The sequence below is a fragment of the Loxodonta africana genome, chromosome 3 (genome assembly GCF_030014295.1).
Source record: "Loxodonta africana isolate mLoxAfr1 chromosome 3, mLoxAfr1.hap2, whole genome shotgun sequence".
In the NCBI taxonomy this organism is placed as follows: Eukaryota; Metazoa; Chordata; class Mammalia; order Proboscidea; family Elephantidae; genus Loxodonta; species Loxodonta africana.
Window position 1 is genome coordinate 198,147,357 of NC_087344.1, and position 26,956 is coordinate 198,174,312.

The following is a 26,956-nucleotide window of genomic DNA, read 5'->3' on the forward strand; positions in this document are numbered from 1 at the left end:
CTCGGAATTCCATAGCACTTTACCTGCACTTCTTTAGAGCATCTCTACCTTTATATCTTTGATGATAATTATATATATGTGTGTCACATTCATTATACCAACTCTAAGCTCCTTGAGGCCAGAGTTCAGTTCTATTTCATCTGTTCCCTCTATTCAAAACCTGATACAGTTATGTACTCTACTTCCCTCCCCAATCCCAAATTTCTCCACTTTTATGCAAGCAGATCAAGGGCTGTGCTTATTGCCTTAGATGACAGATGTGGCTGTGAAATCACAAAAGATTCTGAGTCTTTACTTGATTTTGTATTCAAGAAACCCAAGCCTTCAAAAAATTAGAATGGATTTCAGAATAGGGAAAATATCTATTAAAAATAGCAGGAGAGTGCATAGAGCTCTCCCTACTTCAGACCCTGAAAGATTTATACAGACACAAATAAGGCATCTCTCAGCAGCAACAAGACACTATGATGGCCAATGACACTGCAAAGCTGATGGCTCCTTGCCTTCTCCACTTTGCACCACATGAAACTACCCCAATTGCCTGGGAACTTAGATTAAAAAAACCCAGAAGGTTGAGGAAATTGCTTGAAATTAAGTTCCAGCAACTCATCAGAATGAAACTTGAAATACAGAAGGTTAAATTACAGGAAAGTAAAGAAAGTTCCACCACCCATCTGTCAGCTTGTCCTACTATGGTGCCTTGTGTGTTGCTATGACGCTAGAAGCTATACCACCAGTATTTCAAATATCAGCAGGGTGATCCATGGTGGACAGATTTCAGAGGAACTTCCAGACTACGCAGACTGGTAAGAAAGGCCTAGTCTACTGCCGAAAATTAGCCAATGAAAACCCTACGGATCACAGAATATAGTCCGAGACTTCCACTGACTTACTTTATACAAGTCATCAGTAGGGACCCGTAGCTGTAGCTGAAGGACATCGTGTTCGGTAAAGTGAAGGGCCAGCAAAGGCGAGGGGAACCCTCAATGGGATGGATTGACACAATGGCCTCAACAATAAGCTTCAACATACCAAGGAGGATGAAGATGGTACAGGACCAAGCCACCTGGAGTTCTGTCATACATGGGGTTGCCACCAGTCACAGGCGACTCCACGGCAACTAACAACAATGAAGGTTACACTTACTGCACACCTTTGTTTGTGGTTTGAGATTCTTCTTTGCTACATTAGTTACTCAGTATATATTTGTTGAATCAATAACATGATCCCATTGCTTTTTTTTTTATTGCCCAGAGTGGATGCTTTTTGATAAGGCACATAGACAAGATGGACTTCGAGGAGCACAAGGGCCTAAGTAACCAGAATGATGACTACCAGTGACCATGGCAGTGGGTAGTGACCATGGAGTGGTGGTGGTGGTAAGCCATCTCCTTTAATAACTGGGCTATTTCCCTCGGAGCCTTCTAGGAGAAACGCAGGAGGGGTTGTATTTTTCTGGATCCCTAACGGCGAAGTGAGGCGCCTCAACACGGAAGAGGACCAGTTTTCCTTTCAGGTAAAGCATATGAAAGCGGTTAGCATCGGGTCTGGAATTGTAGGTACTCAATAAAGTCTAGCATCTGTTTATTTTCCGTCTTCTTCTCCAAACCTAATTCTTCAAATCAACACTCGACCCCGCCCCTCTGGGCCCGCCTCCTTCAGGCTGTAGGATTAGCTCTTCCTCCATTTCCGGCCTCTGGGACCCGGCCACAGCACGGCTTCCGGTGTCATGGCTGCCTGAGGTTCCGGGAGGTGGCGAGGCGGCTGCAGGTCCCTCCCTGCGGAGCCGCTGGTCCGGCGAGCGGGGATGTGACCGCGGGCCCTGCCGGCCTGCCCCGGGCGTCGCCTCAGCTCCTGCGTCAGTGCCCTCAGTCTACACGATGGCGGGGTCCGGCTGCGCGTGGGGCACGGAGCCGCCGCGGTTCCTGGAGGCCTTCGGGCGGCTTTGGCAGGTACAGAGCCGCCTGGGCAGCGGCTCCTCGGCGTCGGTGTATCGGGTGCGCTGCTGCGGCACACCCGGCTCACCCCCTGGCGCCCTCAAGCAGTTCTTGCCGCCCGGAACCACCGGGGCTGCGGCTTCAGCCGCGGAGTATGGTTTCCGCAAAGAGAGGGCGGCGCTGGAGCAGCTGCAGGGGCACCGGAACATCGGTAATTGCTGCTCTCTCCCTTCTTTTCTTGCCCACGTCCCGGTCCAAGCATAGCTTCCCTCTCTCAGCCTGGCTTTGCGTCTTTCATCCTTCAGGCGGGGGAAGTGGATCGGGTCTTCCCATTATTACCCAACCCAGGCCCCTTTCCTATCCCTCTTTCGCTCTGTTAGTGTCTGCGACACGGTGGAGTTGGTGGTCTCCTTTGCTCCGTGTCTGTCACGTAGTAGATGCTCAGTACTGCTTTGCTTCGGGCCTTATCAGAGAAAGCTGCACTTATAATTATTATTATTGGCGTAGAGAATTATCTGTAGTGAAAGGAGGCATATCTTTGCTAGATTGTCATTTCTAGAATGGAAATGTTTGAATCTTTGCGTGCTAGTGGAAAATGGGAAATATTTCCAGCACTTTTGACATCAATGCCAGTAGCCTTCAGAGATATCACCTGATACGTATTTAGTGTGGACTTGGAAGAAATGACTCAGTATTATATAGCAGTCCTTAGGAAAGTATGAAATTTAGAAACACTGTAATTTTGCTCTTGTAAGACTATTTCATGACTCAGATATTCAAAATGTAAGATATGTAATGATCACTGATGATTGATTCATGAAAACCATCTTCACTGTCATTACACCAAACAGAGCTTATAATTAGTTATAGCTTTGACTAGTAAAATAATGTTTTACTTCCTGGCAAGCATAATCCATATTTAATCTGAAGTGTGACCTTTTTTATATCATCCTGGAGAAGAATTTCCTAACACTGGCGCTGCATTTTTTTTTTTTTTTTTTCCGCCTTAGCTTGCCAAGTGATGTATCACTTTAACCCTGGTATTTAAGAGGGAAGATATTTTTTGAGCCTAAAGACTTGCTGAATCTCTGCAAGATTAAGTTAAAATGCCACCTGGAAATTCTTAATCTCTTTAAAAATTCTTAAAAATTTCTTCTTTTAATGTTTAGGTTAATTGCTATCTTGGATCAAAAAACCAATTTTTAATTTGATTTTTATACTTACGATATATGTCTTAAGAGAGTTACATAGTATGTGGATTTTTACTTTTGATCATCTTTGCTTGGCATCTCCACTGCATATGGTGAAAGACACTGCTTCACTGTTCAGTGTTTAGTGAAACACGATTGGAATCATTGCGCCATATTTAATCTCTTAATGGTAATCAGCTTTTTAAGGTTGTATCATCTCTTTTATTAATATAATCCCATTGCCCAGAAATCTTATTTGTGGGAAAAATAAATTACAGTGGAAGCTTGTTTGCTCACCAGTGTTATCCTTATCTAGACTCTCCCAAATTTGCATTGCAGAGTTATTTATTTTAATAATAACTTCAAGTATTATTTTAAAGTAATATAATTTGTTTCTTTTTCTAGTGACTTTATATGGAGTCTTTACAATCCACTTCTCTCCAAATGTGCCCTCACGCTGTCTGTTGCTTGAACTCCTGGATGTCAGTGTTTCGGAATTGCTTTTATGTTCCAGTCACCAGGGTTGTTCCATGTGGATGATACAGCATTGTGCCAGAGATGTTCTAGAAGCCCTTGCTTTTCTTCATCATGAGGGTTATGTCCATGCAGACCTCAAACCACGTAACATATTGTGGAGTGCAGAGAATGAATGTTTTAAACTCATTGACTTTGGACTTAGCTTCAAAGAAGGTAATCAGGTAAGAAACACCCTCCACCCCCTTATAGTTAAAAATCTAATGGTCTAAGCCAAATATTTTATGATAATAAACATGACTTAAAACCAAAAAAACCCATTGCCATCAAGTTGATTTGACTCATAGCGACCCTGTAAACATGGCTTAGTAGGGACTTAGGAGGCATTTCTGTCTAAAATACTGAAGCACCTGGGGATGAAGCAAGCAGAAGGAATTTCAGTGCCGCTGTGTAAAAAAGCTAACCAAAAAGTCGACAGTTCAAATCCACCAGACGCTTCTTGGAACTGTGTAGGGCAGTTCTGCTCTGTCCTGTAGGGTCACTGTGAGTCAGAATCGACTTGATGGCAGTGGGTTTATGTTAAAAAAAAGCCTATATGTTTGGGTCAGGTAGGGGGAGCTAGTGAAGTACAAGAGGGCTCTGAAATTCTTAGGAGCACTTCACCTGCATAAAATTCTTTATTCTATGGCCATTTGATTAATTGGTGAGTTACTACTCCTAGTGTCTTCAGTGTTTGGGCTCTGTCTCATGGCAGAACGCATGTGACATTTGTGGCAGACCCTCCACTCTCCATGGTTTATCAGCTCTTGGGAGAACGTCCTTGCTTGACAGCAGTGCCTCAGAAGTAAGAGGCTATCTAAAGAATGCTTTACAAGCAGCGGTGTGGCAAGTGTACAGCTTGACTGTGAGAAGTGCCCCTTTAGTGAATAAAAGATGATGATAGCAAAGACAAAAAATTGTGGCAGTTTTACAGTGGTTTACTGTACTTTTAAAGACATGTAGAGATGGACGGAAAGTGAGCAGCTTCTTGTTGGCTATAATGTTTGTTCATCTTCTTTAGGATGTAAAGTATATTCAGACAGACGGGTATCGAGCTCCAGAAGCAGAACTGCAGAATTGCTTGGCCCAGGCTGGCCTGCAGAGTGATACAGAATGTACCTCAGCAGTAGACCTCTGGAGCCTAGGAATCATTTTACTGGAAATGTTCTCAGGAATGAAACTGAAACATACAGTCAGATCTCAGGAATGGAAGGTAAAGTGCACAAGTGCTTTCTTTCGGGTCCTTCATCCCAATTTAAGAGTCCTCAGTTTATAATGATTCTCACTGAGGGCTCTGATGGCATCATCTCCTCCCCACTCCTCTTCTTGGATTTGTGGTGCCTTAAATGCCACTACGCCAGGTGTGCTGGTGAGCATTGCAGTCTTGCTGTGTTTAATCTGAGACCGAGCACAGAGTAAGAAGTTGATGAAACGTTTGAGTGTATGTGTTTTCCCAAAGGAACGAAGTGATTTCGTTTGTGCAGCAATTTAGTTGTACAGTAAAACCTGAGAAAGCCGGAACCTGTGTAATGTGGAAGCCTGTCAGAGAAGGAAAACACAGATATCTTCCACTAATAGAGAGCGATGGGAAAGTGGCACGACTGTACCCTGTCAAAGACGGAAAACTCACAAGACCCAGAAAAACAAGGCAGTCTTGTCCGGTTCTGACTCTCACAGATTTCACTGTACCAGTTTCTAAAAAAGGAGCCCTGGCTGCCAACCAAAAGGTCAGTGGTTTGAAACCAGCAGTTGATCCATGGGAGAAAAGACCCGGCGATCTGCGTGCCTAAAGATTGCAGCCACAGAAAGCCCTATAAGGTAGTTCTTTTCTGTTCTGTAGGGTCGCTGTGAGTCATGATGACACAGCAACAGCAGCTTCTAAAGTGTTACTGACGCAGTAGTGGGTTATGAGCGAAGTAATAATCCTTATAGAACATTTTCCAGCTAAAGCTTTATAGTTAAGAAAGTATTTTAGTGCACAAACTTATTGAATCTTCCTAACAACTCCATGAAGATACTTAGCGTGGTTATTGGTTTTTCTTATTTTACAAATGAAAAACTAGAGGCACAAACATCTGAAGTATCTTGCTCCAGGTCATACTACTGGGGTGGTGCAGACCTGGGCCCCGAATTTTGTTCCTCTCACTCAGAAGTCCAGCTTTCCGTCCACAGTCCACACTGCTTCATTTTATTCTGTATGTGAACTCCCAGAACCCAAAAAACCCCAGGGCCCAGCTACGCTGGTAGAAGAGCTGCTGCTTTATAACGTTGTTTCTGTGGGAACATGTTCAAGTTGGAAGCCACTGACGTGAACTTCCTATATGTTTACAAATCAGGTATTAATCACAGACTTTAATGTGATATCAGCATCCTTTCGGCTGGAGGCTTGATAAATAATATGATGCTTAAGGATTACTGGTTTTGGTATTAAACTATTTTTTTTTTCTAGCATCTAATACGTAGTTTTTTTAAAAAGCCTGCCATAGGATCAGTTCCAACTCACGGCAGCCTCATGCGTGTCAGAGTACAACTGTTCTCCACGGGGTTTTCAGTGGCTGATTTTTCAGAAGTAGATGGCCAGGCCTTTCTTCCACGGTGCCTCTGGATGAACTCTAGCCTCTAGCCTTTCGGTTAGCAGCTGAGCACGTCAGCCATTTGTACCACTCTGTACAGAGTCTTATTTATTTTAAACAACTAATCACCAGCTTCCAGTATGGCAGTTCCTGGAAAGAATAATAGCCTAGTGGGGGCACCTCATGCTTACTTTTAGCAAAAAAAAAAATGCTGAATATGTCAGTCTTTGCAGTAAAACAAGTACCATTCTTTATTATTGGTACTCCCAAATAGTCTTGAGGCTAAATATTCTTTCTCTAGTGCTAATCCGAGTTTTAAACAATTACTTGAGTTAGCTTTGACTATCTTTGAGCTCTTTGAACTGTATCTGCTTGGCCCTGAGCCAATCAGAACTAGGTCACACTTGAATTTTTGTGTGAAGTTTGGAGGCATGATGTGTACTGATGGAATCTCCAGTATTTGCCATTCTAGACAAAACATCATCATTCTGTGTTTCATCACTTTATTTGGAGGGAAATTGTCAAGTGGGTACAAGCATAGGCTCTGAAATCAAACTACTGGGGTTCATAGCTTGTCTCCACCTCTTACTAAGTTATTTAGAGTCATCAAACCACAGTTTACTTTCTGTAAAATGAGAATGATAATAGCACAGATAAGAGTATTGAGAATAAAAAAGACATTGTACCTGTAAAGTACTGTTTGTCGTGTGGTACGTATTCATTAAATTTTGAGTGACAATGATACTGTCATATGTTTTTACTCATATACATAGTCCCACAGTCTTAGTTAGCATGATACTCAGGAAGAAAATGTTATGTTTCATAAGGATGTACATTGTGAATCATGTGACAAATGTTTTTTAAATCTTGCTTAGTTTTCTCTTTGATAGTTTATTTGATTTCTATCTGAAACCAGTTTAAAACTCTTCTCCAAGAAACCCTGACTCACCTGTCACACATTCATTTTCTCACTTTGCAGTGAACTACATTTCTGTGGGGTTGTGCTCTGGTATTTGTTCACTCGTCTAGTAAATGTTCGTAGACTGCCAGATACTGTGCTCGGTGATGGAAATAGAGAAAAAAAGTTTCCTCCTCTGTTTCAGAAGCTTCTAATTTATGTGCATAATCTCTGTTAAGATTGTAAGTTGTCAGAAGAGTATTTTCTGTGCCTTTTACTTACCAAACAGTATAGTGCTGTGTGCCTAGTATTCAGTAAATAGAGATTGAACTAAATGACCAAAGGAAAACTTGTCTTCCTTTTTTAGGCAAACAGTTCTGCCATTATCGATCACATATTTGCCAGTAAAGCAGTGGTGAATGCCGCCATTCCAGCCTATCACCTAAGAGACCTTATCAAAAGGTACATTGTATATACTTTCAACTTGCTTTGGGTACATTTACTATATGAAGCATTTCATTTACTGAATGGTTTTGTGTTAATATTTCTGGCGTGCGTGATCAGGTAGAGGTTTCTCCCCCGTAGAAATAAGAATTTTTGTGGAGGGTATTCTACATAGGCTAGCTTCCTGCACAGAACCTAAGTAATCATATTTCAAAGGACTCTTCTTTTGCTCGAGGGGTATTAGGCTCTTCCTGGCAGGTATTTATTCACTGAAAGATAGATGTACAACCAGTACTACATGCTGGGCTACCATACCGTCAACCTTTTGTAGCTCTGGCAGCTGGATATATACTTGATGGAAAATGGGTTTTTTGAAAGGGTGTTTTTATTAGGAAAATTGGTAGTTGTATTTAGAGGTTTTGATTTCCTCCTTCCCTCCTTCCCTTTTCTCCTCCCTCCCCCAACCAGCTGGGTCATCCTAAATCTATGTCTAGCTTTTTGTCATTTAATGTTATAGAGTGTGGATCATTTTCCCTCTGGTGTTTATTAACCAAAAGCGTTTTAAATCACCATATAATAATTATGTCATAGGTATATGACATGGTTCGTTGAACCATTTATTCATAAATAGCATTTATATTCTTTGTCGGTGACGATTCAATCAGTCATGCTTATGTAATTAATGCTATGGTAAATATTTAGACTCTTTTTTTAGCGATTACATTTTCAGAAGATTTGACAGTAATTGTAATGGTGCCTGTGTGTGTGTTCTAGCATGCTTCATGATGATCCAGGCAGAAGAATTTCTGCCGAAATGGCACTGTGCAGTCCGTTCTTCAGCATTCCTTTTGGTAAGTTGTATGATGATTTTTTTCTTGCTCGTCTGGCAGTCCGGTAGCATCTCCGAACTAACGCATCTACCCAAGCCCCTTCGGTGCTCATTTCTGTATTTATTGGAGCCTACGTTTAACCATGGTGTGATGAACTTTCCCAGCCCCTCATATTGAAGATCTGGTGATGCTGCCCACTCCAGTGCTGAGGCTGCTGAACGTGCTGGACGATGACTATCTGGAGAACGAAGAGGAGTATGAAGGTTAGTGCTGCCGCAGCCATACTTCAGCGTGTCTGTCCTAACTCAGGCTGCAACGGGTAGTATCTGTTCACGAGGGAGGAGTACGAAGGTTAGTGCTGCCGCAGCCATACTTCAGCGTGTCTGTCCTAACTAAGGCTGCAACGGGTAGTATCTGTTCACGAGGGAGGAGTACGAAGGTCAGTGCTGCTGCAGCCGTACTTCAGCGTGTCTGTCCTAACTAAGGCTGCAACGGGTAGTATCTGTCAAAAGATTCTCTGACTTTCCTCATTTCTGTAATGAGGATATTAAACTATGTGATATCAGAGACTCTCACTCTTCAGCACTCAGCTAAGTCAGATACAAAAGGACAAACACTGTATGGTCTCACTTACATGAAATATGTAGGATAGGTGAATGCATGCAGATAAAAGGAGGTTAGTGGTTACCAGGCACTGGGGAGAGGGGAAATGGGAAGCTGCTGCTTAAGGGTAGGGAGTTCCTGGGTGCGGTGATGAAAAAGTTTTGGAAATAAATAGCAGTGATGGTTGCACAACTCTGTGAATGTAATTAATGCCAATTATACAAACACTTAAAATGGCAAATTTTATGTTGTAGGTATTTTACCAAAATAAATCAATAAAGAGCCAGTCCATAGAATATGGGCATTGATTTGATGTGAGAGCAAAGCATAAGGCAGGCTGGGGTTTTGGCCAATTCCAGACTTCTGAGTTGGGCCACTTGGTAGATGTGGTGCTGGTTAAAGAGAGGAGAAATACGGAGGAAAAGAGGCCTGGAAATTGGTTCTGGGTAAGAGGAGGGATACCTCTGTTACTCACTTAATGAGTCAGAGGAGAAATAACGATGGCTGTCACTGCGTGTAAGTGTTATGTTGCTGCGTGTAAGTGTTACGTTGTAGTAGATAGGAAGCCGGTAACCAATGATTTCTGTGAGTATTCTTCAGCACTCAAGTTTCAGCTTTTCTGATTTCTTCCTATTATTTTATCATTTCATTCACATCATGGTTGTGCTACTATTTGATAATAAATTATGCCCAAATATTTTATAGTGTCTTGACCTATTTTTTAATCCCTGTATTTTCTTCCCTTAGATTATATTCAATTCTATATCCTGCTAATATTTAAGATGCAAAATGTTTAAAACAGAGAGCCTTATTTTATACTTTTTTTTCTTCCCTTTACTTTGCTGCTTGTTCTCTGGTTGATCCCTTTTTCCATCACAATATTTTTCTTGAATCTAGATGTCCCAGAGTCCATTTGTATCACCTTGTGCCACTAGCTACAATTCTTTGAGCATTTACTTTGATCCTAGTACTTTGTTTATTACCTGAGAGGTAGTTATGTTCCATTTTACAGATAATGAGTAAACTGAAACTCAGTCCCAAAGCTAATAAGAATTTTAAAAGCCAGATATTTAAGTCTATATATCTCTAGAACTATTTTATTTTTTTGTTTAAGAAATCATTTGCATACTAAGAAATTACTGCATTCTCCATGTTGAAAATTAAAACTTTGCAGATAAGGCACATTACCCAAAGTCATTCAGCTGTGCGGATTATAACAAATTATGGATAACTGCGAAGAATGGAAATTCCAGAACACTTAATTGTGCTCATGAGGAACCTGTACGTAGACCAAGAGGTAGTCATTCGGACAGAACAGGAGGATGCTGTGTGGTTTAAAATCAGGAGGGGTGTGTGTTAGGGTTGTATCCTTTCACTATACTTATTCAGTGTGTATGCTGAGCAGATAATCTGAGAAGTTGAACTGTGTGAGGAAGAACACAACATCAGAACTGGAGGAAGACTTATTAACCACGGACTGCCAGAAGAATGAACAAATCCGTCTTGCAAGAAGAACAGCCTTAGAAGGGAGGATGGTGAGACTTTGTCTCAGGTACTTTGGACCTGTTATCAGAAAGGAACAGTCCCTGGAGAAGGACATCATGCTTGGTAAAGTGGAGGGTCAGCGAAAAAGGGGAAGACCCTCAAAAGATGGATTGACTCAGTGTCTGCAGCAATGGGCTCAGACATAACAGTGATTGTGAGGATGGCTCAGGATCAGGCAGTGTTTCATGCTGTTGTTCACAGGGCTGCTGTGTGTTGGAACTGACTTGACGGTACCTAACACCTAACAACAACAACGATCTCTTGTAAGGATGAATCATTTTCTCTCCTGAGCTTTGATGTAGTTATCTGCAAAATGGAACAAACATAATTTGAGTTTGTGACAGTTGTAAGAATCTCCAGCCTCTTGATTTTTCAAGATGTCCGCTTATCCATATTTATGCCTGTTCCCAAGAAAGGTGATCTAACTGAATGCGGAAATTATTGAACAGTGTCATTAATATCACATGTAAGTAAAATTTTGTTGAAGATCATTCAAAAGCGGCTGTAGCAGTGTATCAACAGGGAACTGCCAGAAATTCAAGCCAGATTCAGAAGAAGATGTGGAACCAGGGATATCATTGCTGATATCAGATGGATCCTGGCTGCAGGCTGAAAAAACCAGGAAGGTGTTTACCTGTGTTTTATTGACTATGCAAAGGTATTTGACTTTGTGAATTGTAACAAATTATGGATAATGGGAAGAATGGGAATTCCAGAACACTTAATTGTGCTCACGAGGAACCTGTACATAGACCAAGAGGCAGTTGTTCGAAGGGGATACTGCGTGGTTTAAGTCAGGAAAGGTGTGCATCAGTTTTGTATCCTTCACCATACTTATTAAGTCTGTATGCTGAGCAGATAATCCTAGAAGCTGGACTGTATGAAGAAGAATGGGGCATCAGGATTGGAGGAAGACTCATTAATAATCTGCGATATGCAGATGACACAACCTTGGTTGCTGAAGGTGAAGAGGACTTGAAGCACTTACCGATGAGATCAAAGACCACAGCCTTCAGTGTGAATTACACCTCAATATAAAATAAAAGTCCTTACAACTGGACCAATAAGCAGCATCATGATAAATGGAGAAAAGATTGAAGTTATCAAGGATTTCATTTTATTTGGATCCATAATCAATAGCCATGGAAGCAGCAGTTGAGAAATCAAAAGATGCATTTCACTGGGCAAATCTTCTGCATAAGACCTCTGTAAAGTGTTAAAAAGCCAAGTTGTCACCTTGAAGGCCAAGGTGCATCTGACCCAAGCTGTGGTGTTTTTAGTTACCTCATACGCATGCAAAAGCTGGACGATGAATAAGGAAACCCGAAGAAGAATTTACGCCTTTGAAATGTGGTGTTGGCCATGAACATTGAATATACCCTGGACTACCAAAAGAATGAACAATCTGTTTTGGAAGAATGCTCCTTAGAAGCAAGGATAGCCAGACTACATCTCACGTACTTTGGACATGTTATCAGGAGGGATCAGTCCCTGGAGAAGGACATCATGCTTGGTAAAGTAGAGGGTCAGGAGAAAAGAAGACCCTTAACAAGATGGATTGACACAGTGGCTGCAACAGTGGACTCAAGCATAACGACTGTGAAGATGGCGCAGCACCAGGCAGTGTTTCCTTCTGTAGTACACGGGGTTGCTGTGAGCCAGAGCTGACTCGATGGCACCCAACAACAATAACAGCAACAACGTTTATCAGAAAGAATATTCTTACCTTAAGCTTGAGCATTGGTTCTAAGCCTTTTGGGATCAAATTTGAAATCATGCTTATGTCCTTTAAGCCTATCCATTTAGTATCTTTATTGCCATATTCTGTTTCCTCCCAGTAGGTTTTACCTCTAATATCCAAGTTTAGGCGTTCTGGAATAAACCTTAGGAAGACTATACAAGTAAGCAGTTGCAGTCAGACAATTCTGACTCATAGCGATCCCATGTTTCAGAATAGGACTTTGCTCCTTAGGATTTTCAGTGGCTGATTCTTCAGAAGCAAATTGCTAGGCCCTTCCTCCAAGGCACCTCTGGGTGGACTTGAACCTCCAACCTTTTGGTTAGCAGCTGAGCGCATTAACCGTTTGCAGCACCCAGTGACTCCTGGGTAGATTATATGTACTCTTTTCTTTGTATCTTGCTATGTAACACCTTTTTCTGCTTCTAAATAAACTATTTAAATATTGCTATAAAATTTTAGCATTATTTAAGAATCTTTCACGAACTAAAGCGTAACAAAGTACAGCTCCTTCAAACGCCTTTTTTAGTTCTGATTAGCAGCATCGTCAAACAACATGTATTAGTTTTAGGTAAGTTTACTTAGCTAGAAATCATGGCACATGTTGGGAAAGCTGTCTTATTAATCTTGGTGGGTGGAGGAAGGAACTTAGATTCATATCTTCCACTTTAGACCAGAATTAATTCAAATGAAGCAAAGATTAAAATCTTCAAATAGAAGCAAACAAGCAAAAAAATGAAGGAAGAGGGAAGGAGGAAATGAAAACAAGGAAGGAAGGAAAAGAAAGAAGAGACGGAAGGAAGGAAAGAGGGTGGTTGGGAGGGAAAGAAGAAAGAAAAAGATTACAAAGTCATAGGAGAAATTGTTTTATATTCCCAAAGCGGAAAGGGCCTTTTTCAAGTGTTAAACAAAACCCAGAAGCAGTAAAATATATGGTTCAACAAATTCTACCCTGGCAAAACCACCGTAAGAAAAAATGAAAAGACAAATGGTGGGTAAGAAAAAATGAAAAGACAAATGGTGGTATAGGAAAAAATATTTACAATTCTTATCACAGACAGAGCCTTACAAGTCAACCTAGTAAATGATAGGTAAACAATATTAAAAGAATAATCTCTTTATAAGGATCAGCACAAAGCTGGTTCCTATGAGGTGGAGGTTAAAGATGTCCCAGATGTCCAGCTTTTCCAAGCTGCTGTCCTACTCTGTCATCTCTCATATCAACTACCCCTCCCATCTGTACTCTCCCTATTGGCTTTGGGTTCCCTAATTCACCTCAAAGTCTCACGGAACTCACAAACCTTATAAAGGAAATGGCTCACAGGGTTGTAGAGGCTGGCAAGTCCCAAATTTGTGGATCAGGTGTAGACTTTTCCCTGGCCCTCAGTCTCTGCCCAAAGCCATTCAGCTTCGTTGCTCCATGGGCCGGGAAGCCCAACACACCATTCCCAGCGGGTCTATGCTGCAGATCTCTGCTGCGGGTTTCTCCTTTGGTGGTGGTAAGCTCTCCTCTCTGCTCTGGAATTGGCTCTCTTTTAAGGCAAAACTGACCAATCCCCTCAGTGAGCCAGTTATTTGCATAGCCCCATCTGATCACCTGAGTGGGAGTCACAAGACTGTGGCTAGAAAGCCACACACAAAAGTAAGCACACCAGAGATGTGAATAGATGGTTTGTAGGAAAGGAGGTACAAATGCATCTCGCAAGTATAAAAATATGGCCTATGTTCAGTCTTACTCATTGAAATGCTAATTCAAGCCATTCTCTGAACCATTTTTACTGATCACATTGACAGTGATCAAAATACTTGATAACCTTGGGGGTAAAGGTACTGGAAAACAGACATACTTCACTGGAAGACTTTAAGTTGGTAAGTCTTTATGAAATGCAAATTGGTAATTATAACAAAATTACCAATCTGAATTAAATGAGACCCAGCAATTCCATTTCTAGAAATTTAACTTATAAGCACAACTATACATATGTACAAGTTTATTGCAGTATTGTTTATAATGGCAAAAAGTTTGAAAATAGCTCAGTTATTCATCAGCAGGGGACATATTAGATAATTTATAGAACATTCATATAGTGAAATACTAGTCAGAAAAACAAAGAATATCTCAGGTAATGATGTGGAAAGCTGTTAAAGATACAGCATTACTAAAGAAAAAGGTTGGAATTTATTTACAAACACATAATATTTGCTTCATAAGCTTATGTAGTGAAAACCTGTGAGAGCTGCAACTTGACAAGACTGCCTTGTTTTTCTGGGTCTTGCAAGTTTTCCACCTTTGACAGGGTGCTGTCTTGCCATTTTTCTATCACTCGTTTCAGTGGAAAATATTTGAGTTTTCCTTCTCTGACAGGTTTCCGCCTTATACAGATTCCAGCTTTTTCAGGTTTTACTGTAATATTTATGGAAGGACACACAAGACACGGGTAATGCTGTTGTCTTTAGAGAGGGGCGTGGAATGGCAGCTGGGTGGTAGAGGTGGGGGAAATACTTTATTTTTTTGAATTTTGTATCATTCGAATGCATTACCTATTCAAAAAATCAAATTTAAATTTCAAAAACAAAACTATTAAATACGTTGAATTTATATGATTCTTAAGCTTAATTTTAGAAGGTATAGAAAATGACCTCATTACTTATATGTGTTCCTGAATCCTTGGTTGGTTTAAAAAATTTAAATAATTGCTTGTTAACCATATCAGAGCAGTTACTGTTACGTGTTTTAATAACCAGACGTTGTAGAAGATGTGAAAGAGGAGTGTCAGAAATACGGACCAGTGGTGTCTCTGCTTGTTCCAAAGGAAAATCCTGGCAGAGGACAAGTAAGTCAGTGCTTTTGTAATTGTCGAATGATTCAGAGGTTTTTAAAGTTCTGTGCAAAAGGTGTTTGTTCTGTAGAAAGCTATACATTAAAATGTTGCCAGGGATTGTCAGTTTTGCATTATGGATGATTTTTATCGTCTTGTACTTTTTCTCCAGAAGCTATGTAAAATGTATGCTTTTTTCGTTAAACTTTGTTTTTAAAAGGGTATTAATCTACTTTGAGCTATAGAAAACAGTGCCACCAACTGAATCAGGTGTTAATTTAGGACCAGTTCAGGTAGAGTAGCCCTGGTGCTACAGTGATTAAAGTGCTCAGCTGTTAAACAGAAGGTTGGTAGTTCGAACCCACTGGCCACTCTGCAGAAGAAGGATATGGCAGTCTGCTTCCGTGAAGATTTACAGCCTTGGAAATCCTGTGAGGCAGCTCTGTTCTGTCTTATAGGGTCACCATGAGTCAGAATTGACTTAATGGCAGTGGGTTTTTTTTTTTTTTTTTTTTGGTTCAGGTAGAGAAATATTTTGGTATAATTTCGATCTGGTTAAGTAGAGTTAGAAAACTAATCAGGTTTGATTCAGATTCTAATGAAATTATCAGAGATAGGAAAGTGCACTAGGCTGAGGACCCTGAAACCTGAGCTCACATCTCCATGTGACTAATTTGTGACGATCCTCAGTCTCCTTATCTGTTAGGTGTACAGCGTAAAATGATGATCACAGAGCTTCCTTTAGAACCCTGAGATTCTAAACTATATGATAAGGATTTTAAGAGAGATTCTTTTATCTGTGAAATTTTTTTATTTTGGGAAATAATATCGTTTCATTCTGTCTCAGAGGTTTTCAGCCTCAGCACTGTTGGCATTTTGGGCTGAGTAATTCTTTATTGTGGGGCTGCCCTCTGCATTGTAGGATGTTTAGCAACATTCCTGGCCTCTCCCCACTAGGTGCTGGTAGCCTCCCAGCCTCCCAAGTTGTGACAATGAAAAATTATCTCCAGGCATTGCAAAATGTCTCCTGGGGTCAAAATCACCTTTGGTTGAGGGTTTTTATCTTGTGGTTCAGTATTATGAAAACTCTTGGCAACTGAAACAAAAATGGACGAAATTTCACTTTAGTCAGTGAAAATGTATTGTGAACCTAGTAATGATAATATTTGCCTTGTTCAGCAGCAGTAGCATACCAAATGCTTTATTGATATTTATTCACTCAACCAATATTTATTGATAATCAGTTAGGTCTTAGGCACTCAGCATACAACAGTGATCAAAGCAGACAAAACAATATATGGTGATAAGTGCTGTGGAGAAAAATAGATAAAGGAAGAGGCTTGGGCAGTGCTGGGGTGAGGTGGACTGTTGTTTTAAATAGGGTGTTAGGGAAGAACGTACCAAGGTGACATTTGAGTTGAGATTTGAAGCTGGTGAGGCAGAGAATTCTAGGGAAAGGAACTGTAAGTTCCAAGGCCCTGAATGTGCCTGGAAGGTTTGAGGAGGCTGTGTGGCTGTAGCGGAGTGAGGAAAGGAGAGAATGAGAACAAAGAGGTAAGGAAGCAGAGGGGGCAGATTAGGTGAAGTGATCCTGTAGGCCATTGACATTGGTGTTTCCTCTGATGAGATCAGAAGGCAGTGGGGGACTTTGAACCAAGGACTAACATGATCTGACTTAATATTAACCCAGTGGCCAAAATGAAATAGCAGACACAGAACAGAGGAACATTCTGGGGGGAGAAGCTATAAGATGATGTTAAAAAAAATAAGTATCAGTGAAAGGAAGGAGGCCCGGTGGTGCAGTGGTTAAGAACTCACTGTTAACCAATAAAGGTCGGCAGTTTGAATCCACCAGCTGTTCCTTGTAAGCTCTACGGGGCAGTTCTACTCTGTCCCATAGTGTCGCTATGAGTCGGAATCAACTGGATGGCACCAAGTTTGGAAGAAAGGAAATTTGCTGTGTTGAGAAGCGTTCACTGCTATTTAAAGCAGAGTGAAAGGGTCTTTTGATAAAATCTTGGAACCAGAGATTTAGTTCATTTAGATTATTGAAAATCTTTGTGATCTGGTCGGTAAAGCCAGTCTTCATTTGAATTTTTTGATTCAAATAAACATTATATTATGCCTTTTGAGGAATATTATAAAAGCCACTGAAAAGTACATTATGGAATGTGTCTTATAATGCAACTATAAACAGTAGTTAAGTCAAAATTAAAATGATACAGGTGTAGTTATCTAATTTCATAATTTATAAGATGCTGCTGTTATTTACCATTCATTTATTGAACTTTGGTATATGGCTCTGGGAGTAATTAAGGTAAAATCAGAAAAGGCATTATTTTCATTGGACATCAAGTGTTAACTTTGCTTTTGTATTTAATGACAAAGTATATATTGCTAATTGGTCATGCAGCTAGCATAAACTTTTAATTTTTTATAAAAAGGAGATGCAAAATATTAAGCATTTCTACCTTAAAATAAGGTGGACATAGACCCTTTAAATATTTCATGATATAATTTGATAATATAGGTCTTAACTACCTTATTATGTGAAGTATTCCCAGTCTGAACAAAGCACATAAACTTTTCTCCGTAAGAGTTTTTCTCATGCAGTTATATTTAAAATAAACAGCTAAGTGACTATACTGCTTTGGCCGTGAGAAGCGCTTTTATTTCTAGTTAATGACACATTTTAGGGGGGGTGCGTGTAAGACTAGCTGAAGTGCATCACTTACGTTTACATATGAGAAAAAGCAACTTTTTAACATTTAATGATCTCTTTATCTTCAAGAGTAACGTATAGTTTGACAGTAGTTTTGGAGTAGAAGAGGCAAAATCAGCCCCACTTCCCTTTTTTTTAACAATATGTATATAAATTCAGAAGATACTGTCACAGCCCAAAATACTCAAGGTCTGATGTCACCCATCACACTTAACAGAAATACTTGAGTAAGATGGGGAGTGAGCATAGGCCGAGCGTGGCGCTTTGTTTATCAGTGAAGGAGGGTTTCCATAAACGGTACCATGTTTGGAATTGCCCCTCTTTTCAGTCCTGGAGGGTTTTATACTCTTGGGAAAGAACATGTTTTGTAAGTGAGAGATGGGCTATTGTGAAGGAGAGATGAAAAGGGATGACCTGCCTCAGCTCCTAGACAGATCAGTTTTAGGAAGAGGTACAAATTGACGTCGAGTATCTGGAAATGTATGTCCTTCAAATCATCCATTTTCGCATCCCCTTTGAAGTCTTTGAGTGTCCTGGGTTGCTCGCATGCCAATTAGAAGACTGTTGATGTAACGAATGAAGCATGGAACTGAGGAGGAAGAGGCAATTCTTTTTTGCCTGGTTCACCAACTTCCTGGTAACCGAGGACAAGTCGTTTTAAATCATTTTAGCTCCCTGTAACTTTTGATCTGGTCAACAAAAAGAACTTATAAGTTATGCTGTGTACTTTACCTAGGAGTCCCTGGGTGACACAGTTAAGCACTTGACTACCAGCTGAAAGGTTGGTGGTTCAAATCCATCCAACAGTGCCGTGAAACCCTGTGGAGCAGTTCCGGTCGGCACACAGGAGGTCACCATGAGTTGGAATTGACTCCAGAGCAGCTAACAACATCCTTGACCTACCTCAGACAGGAGTTCAGAAGCCCTGGAATGGGAAATTATCTAGTTTTTAACTCTTTTTTTTCCCTATAGTGTATGGTTTATGGCTTCTACAAAGCTTTTAATAGGCACAATTTCCAGTAGCTTTTGATCAATGTTATTTTCTCCTTCCACTTCTAAAAGTGTAGGGTTATTTTTAGGCACCTCCGAAATACCTTTGCTCTCTGGGCTGTTCTACCTGTCTTTGACAAGTGGCCAGTCCTTTTTAGCAATTCTATGGGAACTTGGCAAAAGGTTGGACATTTTTCACCCAACTTAACTTGTCTTTGATAGATTTTTCAGAATTGAACTCAGTTCTAAGGAAGTATTCTAAATCTTAAGGAACCCTGGTGGCACAGTGGTTAAAGTGCCTGGCAGTTAATTGAAAGGTCAGCGGTTCAAACTGACCTGCCATCTCTTTGGGAGAAAAATGTGGCAATCTGCCTTTGTAAAGATTTACAGCCTTGGAAACACTACGGGGCAGTTCTGCTCTGTCCTGTAGGGTCACAGTGAGTCAGAATCGACTCTACGGCAATGCGTATTCTGAACCTTGCTCCTCAAAAGTGGTCCATGGACCGGTAGTCAGCATTGATGTCACTTGGAAGTTTGTTTAGAAATGCAGAAACTCAGGCCTCACCTTAGAACTAAAGAAGCAGAATTTACATTTTAACAAGATCCCCACGTGACATATGCTCATTAAAGTTGGAGAAGTGCTATTCTAAAACGATCTTGATGACAATGGAATTTGTTTTCTCTGTCCTTTTACAGGTCTTTGTTGAGTATGCAAATGCTGGTGATTCCAAAGCTGCTCAGAAATTACTTACTGGAAGGATGTTTGATGGGAAGTTTGTAATGGCTACGTTCTACCCACTGAGTGCCTACAAGAGGGGATATCTGTATCAAACCTTGCTTTAATCAGTCACCTAAGGACTGTTTCCTGTTTCTCCTCTTCCATTTCCTGGATTATTGTATTCCACATCTGAATGCAGAAGCAGCCCCTAACCAGTTAAAAGGGGTACTTTGTACATTTGTCTAATCCTACTAATGTGCAGCCATTGCCCAGGCAGGGGCTGCCTTGCAGACATTTGGCACTGATTAGGACAAGGTCTCTCAGCTATACAGTGAGGGATTCTAGAGCATCCCTGTGGGCAGCCGTCTTTCGTGCAATAGGGCAGGTGCCGCTCTTCAGTACGTAACCTAAAGCGGTATTATTTCATGTGATCGCGAAGCAAGGATGACTAATATCATGTCAGTGAATATTTCTTAAAATTTGTTAGGGTTGGTGACATCACTTAGAGATGATGCCTTTATGTTGTCAGGTGGTTCTTGTTGTTGATCTCCAGAGCTGGCACTGGATTCTCTCAGCAATGTCAAGTAATTGTCGAACAGCAATTACCTACTGTGTTCTGAACACGAAGTTGTGAATTTTTTAAAAAGGAGTACTGTAGTCCTGAATATTCCTTTGAAGAAACTGCAGTGAGCCTATCTACTTTTATTTTTAATTACAGCTTTTAAAATAGAAAGCTGATGCTTGATCTTGCACAATTTTTATGTCTAGTGTGTATGCCTGAGTGTGTGTGCAGGTGTGTGAGATGAGAGAAAATCTGAGTCAGCGTACTTTATAGTGTGAGTTTTGTGAGCTAATACAGTCTATGCCCAACTTTTCCCTACCTGTTTCGTACCTGTAGGTTTTTGAGAGGTGATCCGTCTGATATAATGTAAATGACAAAACAGTTCATTCCTTAGAGGCTCAGAGCAAACACGAGCCTAGACTGTTTGGGGCTGCATTGAAACTGAATTTAAGAAACAAAAGGTTTTGCTACACATGGATTGCCCCATCCTTTGGTCTGCTGTAGCCCCTGATTTTTATGCTGGCTCTCCTCTGATCTTCAGATTTCTTGACTCACGGTTCTCACTTTCCCCTCCCGCAATTTTCTGCCTCTTTACCCTTAGGGGAATGAGAAACTAGAGGAAAGCACCCCAGTCGGGCTGGCTTTTGACTGCAGGGAGGTTTAGAAAGTAGAAGTAGAAAGGAAGGGAAACTCAAAGAATCTTAGAAAGATTCATAGCAATCTCATGCTTTCCTGAGCAGAGCATGTCATAGGTGGTTGCATAGTTTAAAGAAATAATTATGGATTCCTTTCACTTTATCTTAGTTTGCTCTTAAAGTATAAAAATTAGGACACCTATATAAAGCACTGATGATACAAAAGAATACCAATGACAAGTTGTATAAAGGTTATGAATTTTTTCCTGTGTCCTAACCTGAATGGGATTTTATTTATTTTCTTTAAGGAAAAACGTCTTTTCTATTTTTCCCTGCTGGAAGCCGCCTCCCATAGTCTTTCCTTTTGTGTGCTGTTAGGTTACTGAGTGGCCAATAAGGATTTACGTTTTAGAGGATGAATCCTTTTGCCCTATTCAGACAGTCACTATTGTATTTCACTTAAGGTTGTCAAAACATTCAGGACTCTTCCTTAATATTTATTATAAAGCCAAATTCGGTTTAAGAGAGTTTGTTTATGACCTGCCAAAAGGCCTTGTAGCATGGTTCCCAAGGGAAAATTATATAGTAGGCTTCCAATGTGTGTCCTTAGGAGAATTATTTGATTTTAGGCCTGTTAGAGGTTGGTTAGTTGGTTTATTTTCAGAACAGAATTCATGGAAGTATTCCCAGCTTTGTGGAGACCTAAGCTTCCCTAAATGTTTGTGTGGACAACAGCTTCTATGATGATTAGAAACACCAGTTCCTACATACTGATGAGCAGAATACAAATGAATTCTTTTAAGGGCAAGTAGTCTAGATTAAGGGAGCCCTGGTGGCGCGGTGGTTAAGCGCTTGGCTGCTAAACAGAAGGTTGGTGGTTTGAACCCCTCAACTGTTCTATGGGAGAAAGATGCGGCAGTCTGTTTCTGTAAAGATTGACAGCCTTGGACACTCTGTGGGGCAGTTCTACCCTGTCCTATAGATGGTTATGAGTCGGGACTCGACTGGCCAGCAGTGGGTTTTTTGGAGTTTAGGGTAGCACATGAACCTTTCTTATCCCCCTCTCCACCACCACCGCCGACGCCACCAAAAAAAAAAAATCTTTACAGGTAAACTGCAGGGATGCCTCTAAGATTAGTAATGCAGTGTGCTGCTAACATCTCGTTGAATTTCACAGCGTTCTTTGACCATTTTACTGCTTATGTATTCATATATATACATAGTGTTTAACACTGTCGAATTTTATTACAGAAGATGCTAACTAGATTTTAGGGAAACTGAGGGACAGTTAACTTAAGTAACCATACATTGAAATGAATATTTTATTAGAGCTACAGATTTGAAAAAAGACGCCTCCTATAATTAAAGTCATTTTATAGCTCTTAGCCCATTATTGCCAAAGATGACGCTTGCAGAGTCTCCCTTCCTACTCTGATAGAATCAGAAGTTTGTATCTTAATGTCTTTCTTAAACCTAAACCAAATAGTATCAAAAGATGCAATTTTCACAGTTCTTTTAGGATGAAATTTGTAGACAGGGGTTTTGATCCCTTGAAGTTAATGAAAACCTAGACACTTTGTTTTTAAGAGGCAGGGAAAAGAGGTGAAAATTCCCATCACATAACCCTTACCCTTTTGGAAGAATATTTATCTCAGGTAGCTTTTCTTTCCCCAGGTTAATGCTTGTGCTTCCTTTGCTCTTGCCTTCCCAGTTTCTTCTTTATTGTTCCATGGTATTTCCGTGGCACATTTGGCTCTAGAAAAGGTGGATAAAGTGATTATTCTATAGAAGATCTTTGGTCTTTGGAACACCAAATTGAGAGGAGGTAGCCAGCTAGCCACTTCCAAAACTTTAATACTACATTTAGAGGAAAAGAATTAAATAGTTAAATCTGGACACCTCACTAAGAGATAGCACTAGCTAAAATAACTGAAGTTTGCTTTTAAAGGAATTAAAAAAAAATGTATCCTTTTGCAATAAGAACTTTGCATTTATTGCCACTGGATGTCTTCCTTGTTTTACGGCCATCAATACAGCAATTCTTTTTGGAGAAATTCCCTTTCTGCTATTGAGCCAAAACTATGACTAATTATTATAGAATAAAAACCATAAAAATAGTTTTACTCATCCTCTTTTTTGAGTTCTCATTGAGACAAGAATTGCCTTCCTTTTGGTACTCTAGCTGCTTAAGAGTACGGAGAGATGATAAATTAACCTTTAGAAAAAAAATAACTCTGAATTCTTACTTAACTTGCTTTTAGACCCATGTTACTTTTATTTTAATTGTTGAGCAAATAGAAGGAATACTGCCAGAAACAGTGCTGCCATCTAAAGGAAGTTGAAGAGAAACGATGGACATAAGGTTTGTTTCTGTCTTGCCACACTGTTCTCCCAGAAAAGTTTTGAACCTGGTAAGGGCATCGTGTACCTTTCTGGGATAAATTAAAGGCAGAGTGACGGCGCTCATCACGGAGAATGCTGTTACACGGTTCGTCGGAGTTCATTCGTCAGTTACAGCTGACTATAAAGTTTGGGCATCATTTTTTCTTAGGTCTTATATTCTAACTTTTAATTTAGGCCTCACCTTCATAATTTCTGCTATCAGCTATACTTGGCAGCATGATACTTTATTTTTTTGTAGTTAATTTCTTGAAAATCAGCACCATAGTAACTGATAATCATCACAACAACATAGTTACCGGGTGGAGGGGTGGGAGAGACCTCAGTAACCAAGTGTTTTACCTAGAATCTTATGCAAGGGTACATGCTAGGTGACTTAATTCAGATTAGGGTACAGATGGAATCACAGCGTGACTTTAGTCTGGTGCGTGTGTAGACAGTCAAAGGTTTAAGCAAGTGCCTTCTGTTTACTGGAAAATGTTAACACTCGTTTCGGTGAAGGCTTCCCAGGTGGTGATAATTAGTTGCACTTCTTCCTTTTCTGTGGAATAGATTGACGTCCAGAATTTCCTTGGTTCACGTTTTATGTGCGTGTGTAAAACTGTTTATGCATTTTTTCCAATATTACATATGATGGAAAGCCGGAATTATCTGACAGAATCTTAACTCCTCTTGGATCTAGTTCCATTTTTAATATCAGGTTCCCTTCTCAAATCTTACTACTCTGTCTCTGTGATACAATTTATTTATTTCTCATCAAGTATGGTCCCATATAGACCAGCCCTTGGTCACAGATTAGCTCAAAAAATTTTCCATTTCCTCTTAAGGTGCTCAGTAAATCACCTTTATTTTGAGATAGTAGTCTTTCAAATTAGCATTTCTTAGCTTCCTCAATGAATATAAAAAAGTTCAGTCTCCATAATATGGAACCCATCTGAGCCTTTTGTGGTATATTTGGATAAATTACCTTTTCTTTATCATAGAGGACCGTGGATATTTTTGTTTTGGGAGTATCCAGAATTTTAGAGATTTTGTTTTGTTTTAGCGTAGCTTCTAGTCTGCCTGATAACACAGACTATATCATGTTTATTATCCTAGTCACCTTCCCCACATCGTTTTTCACTATCTTAAGTTACATGATAACTAGCAGTTTCACCCAGTGGCATATAATTGACAAGTACTATGGATATTTAAGAAGAAAGGAAACAATTCTAACTTTTTATTGTAATTTTATAGAAGAAATGGTCTGTAAAATATCTATAAACCAGAGAGCATTTGAGAAATTTTATATTTTATAGGTGGTGATTAAGGTGACCTCCAGCATGTAAGATACATCACTAGTTTACACAACCTTCGTCCTCCTCATATGAAGTTTTTCTTCATTTTCCTACAGCTCAGCACTTTGTTGTTCCCTGTACTGCTTATAAGGATTAACATTATAAATTTGCTGTATTTGTGCTTTTCAGAGAGTTGTCAGAATCATAGCAGTTGTGTTTGTAGCACCAGAAAACTCTGTAATTCATGGGAAACTTATCCAATGATGCCTGAGTGTTATTTCCCGTTCAGTAGGGTGGCTGTCACAGGAATCTGAAGAAAAAGGATGGTTATTTTGAAAGCCATGTATATTTTATGACCTAGGTTCGTAGTATTTTAAGGGCAAAAGGAAGTAGCCTGTCTTATTTGCCCTGTGTGACCATTGATCCTTGTTGTGCAGAAGAGAACTTACTTCGTTACACTGCTTTGTATAACAAAAATAAGTCACATTCTGAAAAACAAACTGGAGTCGCTATTTTTTGCTTGCTTGGTTGGAGGTTTTTTTTTTTTGAAACCTCTACGTAAGGATCAGAGCTACTTGCTACCATAAGCGCTGCTGGCAAGAGAATTATTTGTATTCACTTTTTATCCCAGGATTGAGATTGTCTTCCCCTTCTAGGTATCTTCCTTTACTAATGTTGGTGATATCAGGAACAATGAGTGCGTAAAAGCAAACGTAATGAGGTATTCTAAAATCACACATGTGGATCCAGAATCTCTTCAGTTGTTTGCATTTATCTATAGCCATATTATTTTATTAGCACTGGTTGTCAGAAGTCTGCCAAATTCAAGAGGAAAGAGGAAAAAGATAAAAATAGCGAGATGAGGGAAAGAAAATGGCTTCCTTTCTGACTATTATTATATAATCTAAAAATGATATTTATTTTTTAAAATCCAGGCTTGGTACCTATAGCAGAGAAACATTGTCTTCCTACACGTCTCTCATTATTCTAGAAAATTACTGTAAAAGCTTATGAAACCAAATTAACTGCCCATGGTCAGTTTGGCCTACTTTTTACGAATAAATATTTGAGCTCCTGCTTTTGTATATTTGGTGTGCATCACCACTCATGCAGATTACGGTCGGGAAGGAACGGGGTTAGCCATGTCTGTGCCTCCCATTTGCACACTGGGTACGGCAGGTGGCACTAGTATGCACTAGCTGCAGAGTGACAGCACTTGTGGAAGTAAGTGGTGCTGATTAAAACAAGAAAAAGTAACACTCCATCGCTATGAAATATTTACTCTGCAGACTGTAAAGCTGTTGGACCTTTTCTTGCAGGATTTACTTGTTGATTCTTAATTCCTTTCTTTGAAAAATCTTAAATAATTTAACATTCCTTTATATCCTCTTAACATTGTCAAGGCTAGGGTAGAAGGATTTTTTTCCCCCCTGCAAAAGGGCTCCATCTATGCTACCTTTTCATGATTCTTAGAAATCCAGTTATAATCAATAAATTTTAACAGTTTATGGCTTCCAATATCAGCACTGGAGTGGTTGGTTGTGAGTATTAAAACCTACTACCATTTTCCCTCAGCGATACGAAATTGCTGTCTTTTTGATGAGAAGGTATGGTTAGAAAAAATATGAAAGATCACTTAAACCAAAGCCAGTTACAAGGAGTATTCTCTCCTGTTGGTTTACCTTCACCTCAAAACTATAAGACTATTGTAGCACATGGTGACTAGTTGTCTAACATTTCTACCCGTTGTTGCAGTAGCATATTGGTCTTGGCATTTCTTGGCACTGTGGTTCCCTGTTCCTGGTGATGTCTTACTGTTCGTGAGGATTTTCATTTTAAGTAACTAAGCGGGACTTATCAATGTAGGTGTGTGTCAATACCAAGAAGACCCTTTCTCAAGGCCCTGAATTTCTGGTTTCCATCCAAGTCTTTTAAACTTGTTTTTTTCCTGCTGAGTAACAAAGAACTTTTATTTTCCACTTTCCTAAATATCTAAAAAGTATGAACACTGCGTTACAGTTGACTGTATTGTGTATAGTTTTTTGCTGAAAACTTTTCCTGTAAACACAATTGCCTTGTTCAGTTTAGCTGTAAACTGACTCACCATAAGATGCACTGTTGATACGCTTTCTGATGTGTGTTTGATAAAAGTGATAAAATAAAGATGAAAAATACAGGAATTGCTTTTTCGTTTCCGTTATTTCTACACTTAGTATAAACAGTCAAGTTCAGGTAACAGGTGAATATACTTATTTTATTGAGAAAATTCCACATAGCTTCAACCATCCTTTTCTAAAGAAGATGAATTTTCCTTTTTGGAAATAGTGCATCAGATTAATAATAGTGAAATGTAATCTTTTATTTTGGAATAAATGTTCTTAATATTGTAGAAACAGCCTAGTCTAATGGAAACAGCCAGAATTCAAAATCAGGGAGATTTGTATTCTAGTCTTGACTCTTAGCAAGTTCAAACCAAACCTGCTGCCATTGAGGCGATTCCAATTCACAGCAACCCTATAGGACAAGGTAGAACTGCCCCATAGGGTTTCCAAGGAGCGGCTA

The 26,956-nt window shown here is 39.9% G+C and overlaps 1 protein-coding gene across 3 annotated transcripts; it reads left to right on the plus strand.

The window, feature by feature from the left end:
• Positions 1-1,738: 1,738 nt before the first annotated feature.
• Positions 1,739-26,574, plus strand: UHMK1 (U2AF homology motif kinase 1). Of its 3 annotated transcripts, XM_003415206.4 has the most exons (8): positions 1,744-2,148; positions 3,533-3,825; positions 4,662-4,853; positions 7,479-7,573; positions 8,330-8,406; positions 8,550-8,648; positions 15,017-15,105; positions 19,499-26,574. In XM_003415206.4, the coding sequence occupies exons 1-8, from the start codon at positions 1,881-1,883 to the stop codon at positions 19,643-19,645; spliced, it is 1,260 nt and encodes a 419-aa protein (XP_003415254.1). In that variant the 5' UTR covers positions 1,744-1,880; the 3' UTR covers positions 19,646-26,574. The 3 variants fall into 3 exon arrangements, with proteins under 3 accessions (XP_064138953.1, XP_010593216.1, XP_003415254.1); XM_064282883.1 differs by lacking the exons at positions 15,017-15,105; positions 19,499-26,574 and adding an exon at positions 9,535-10,377 and having other exon boundaries at positions 1,739-2,148; XM_010594914.3 differs by lacking the exons at positions 15,017-15,105; positions 19,499-26,574 and adding an exon at positions 10,394-15,010 and having other exon boundaries at positions 1,740-2,148.
• Positions 26,575-26,956: the final 382 nt, after the last annotated feature.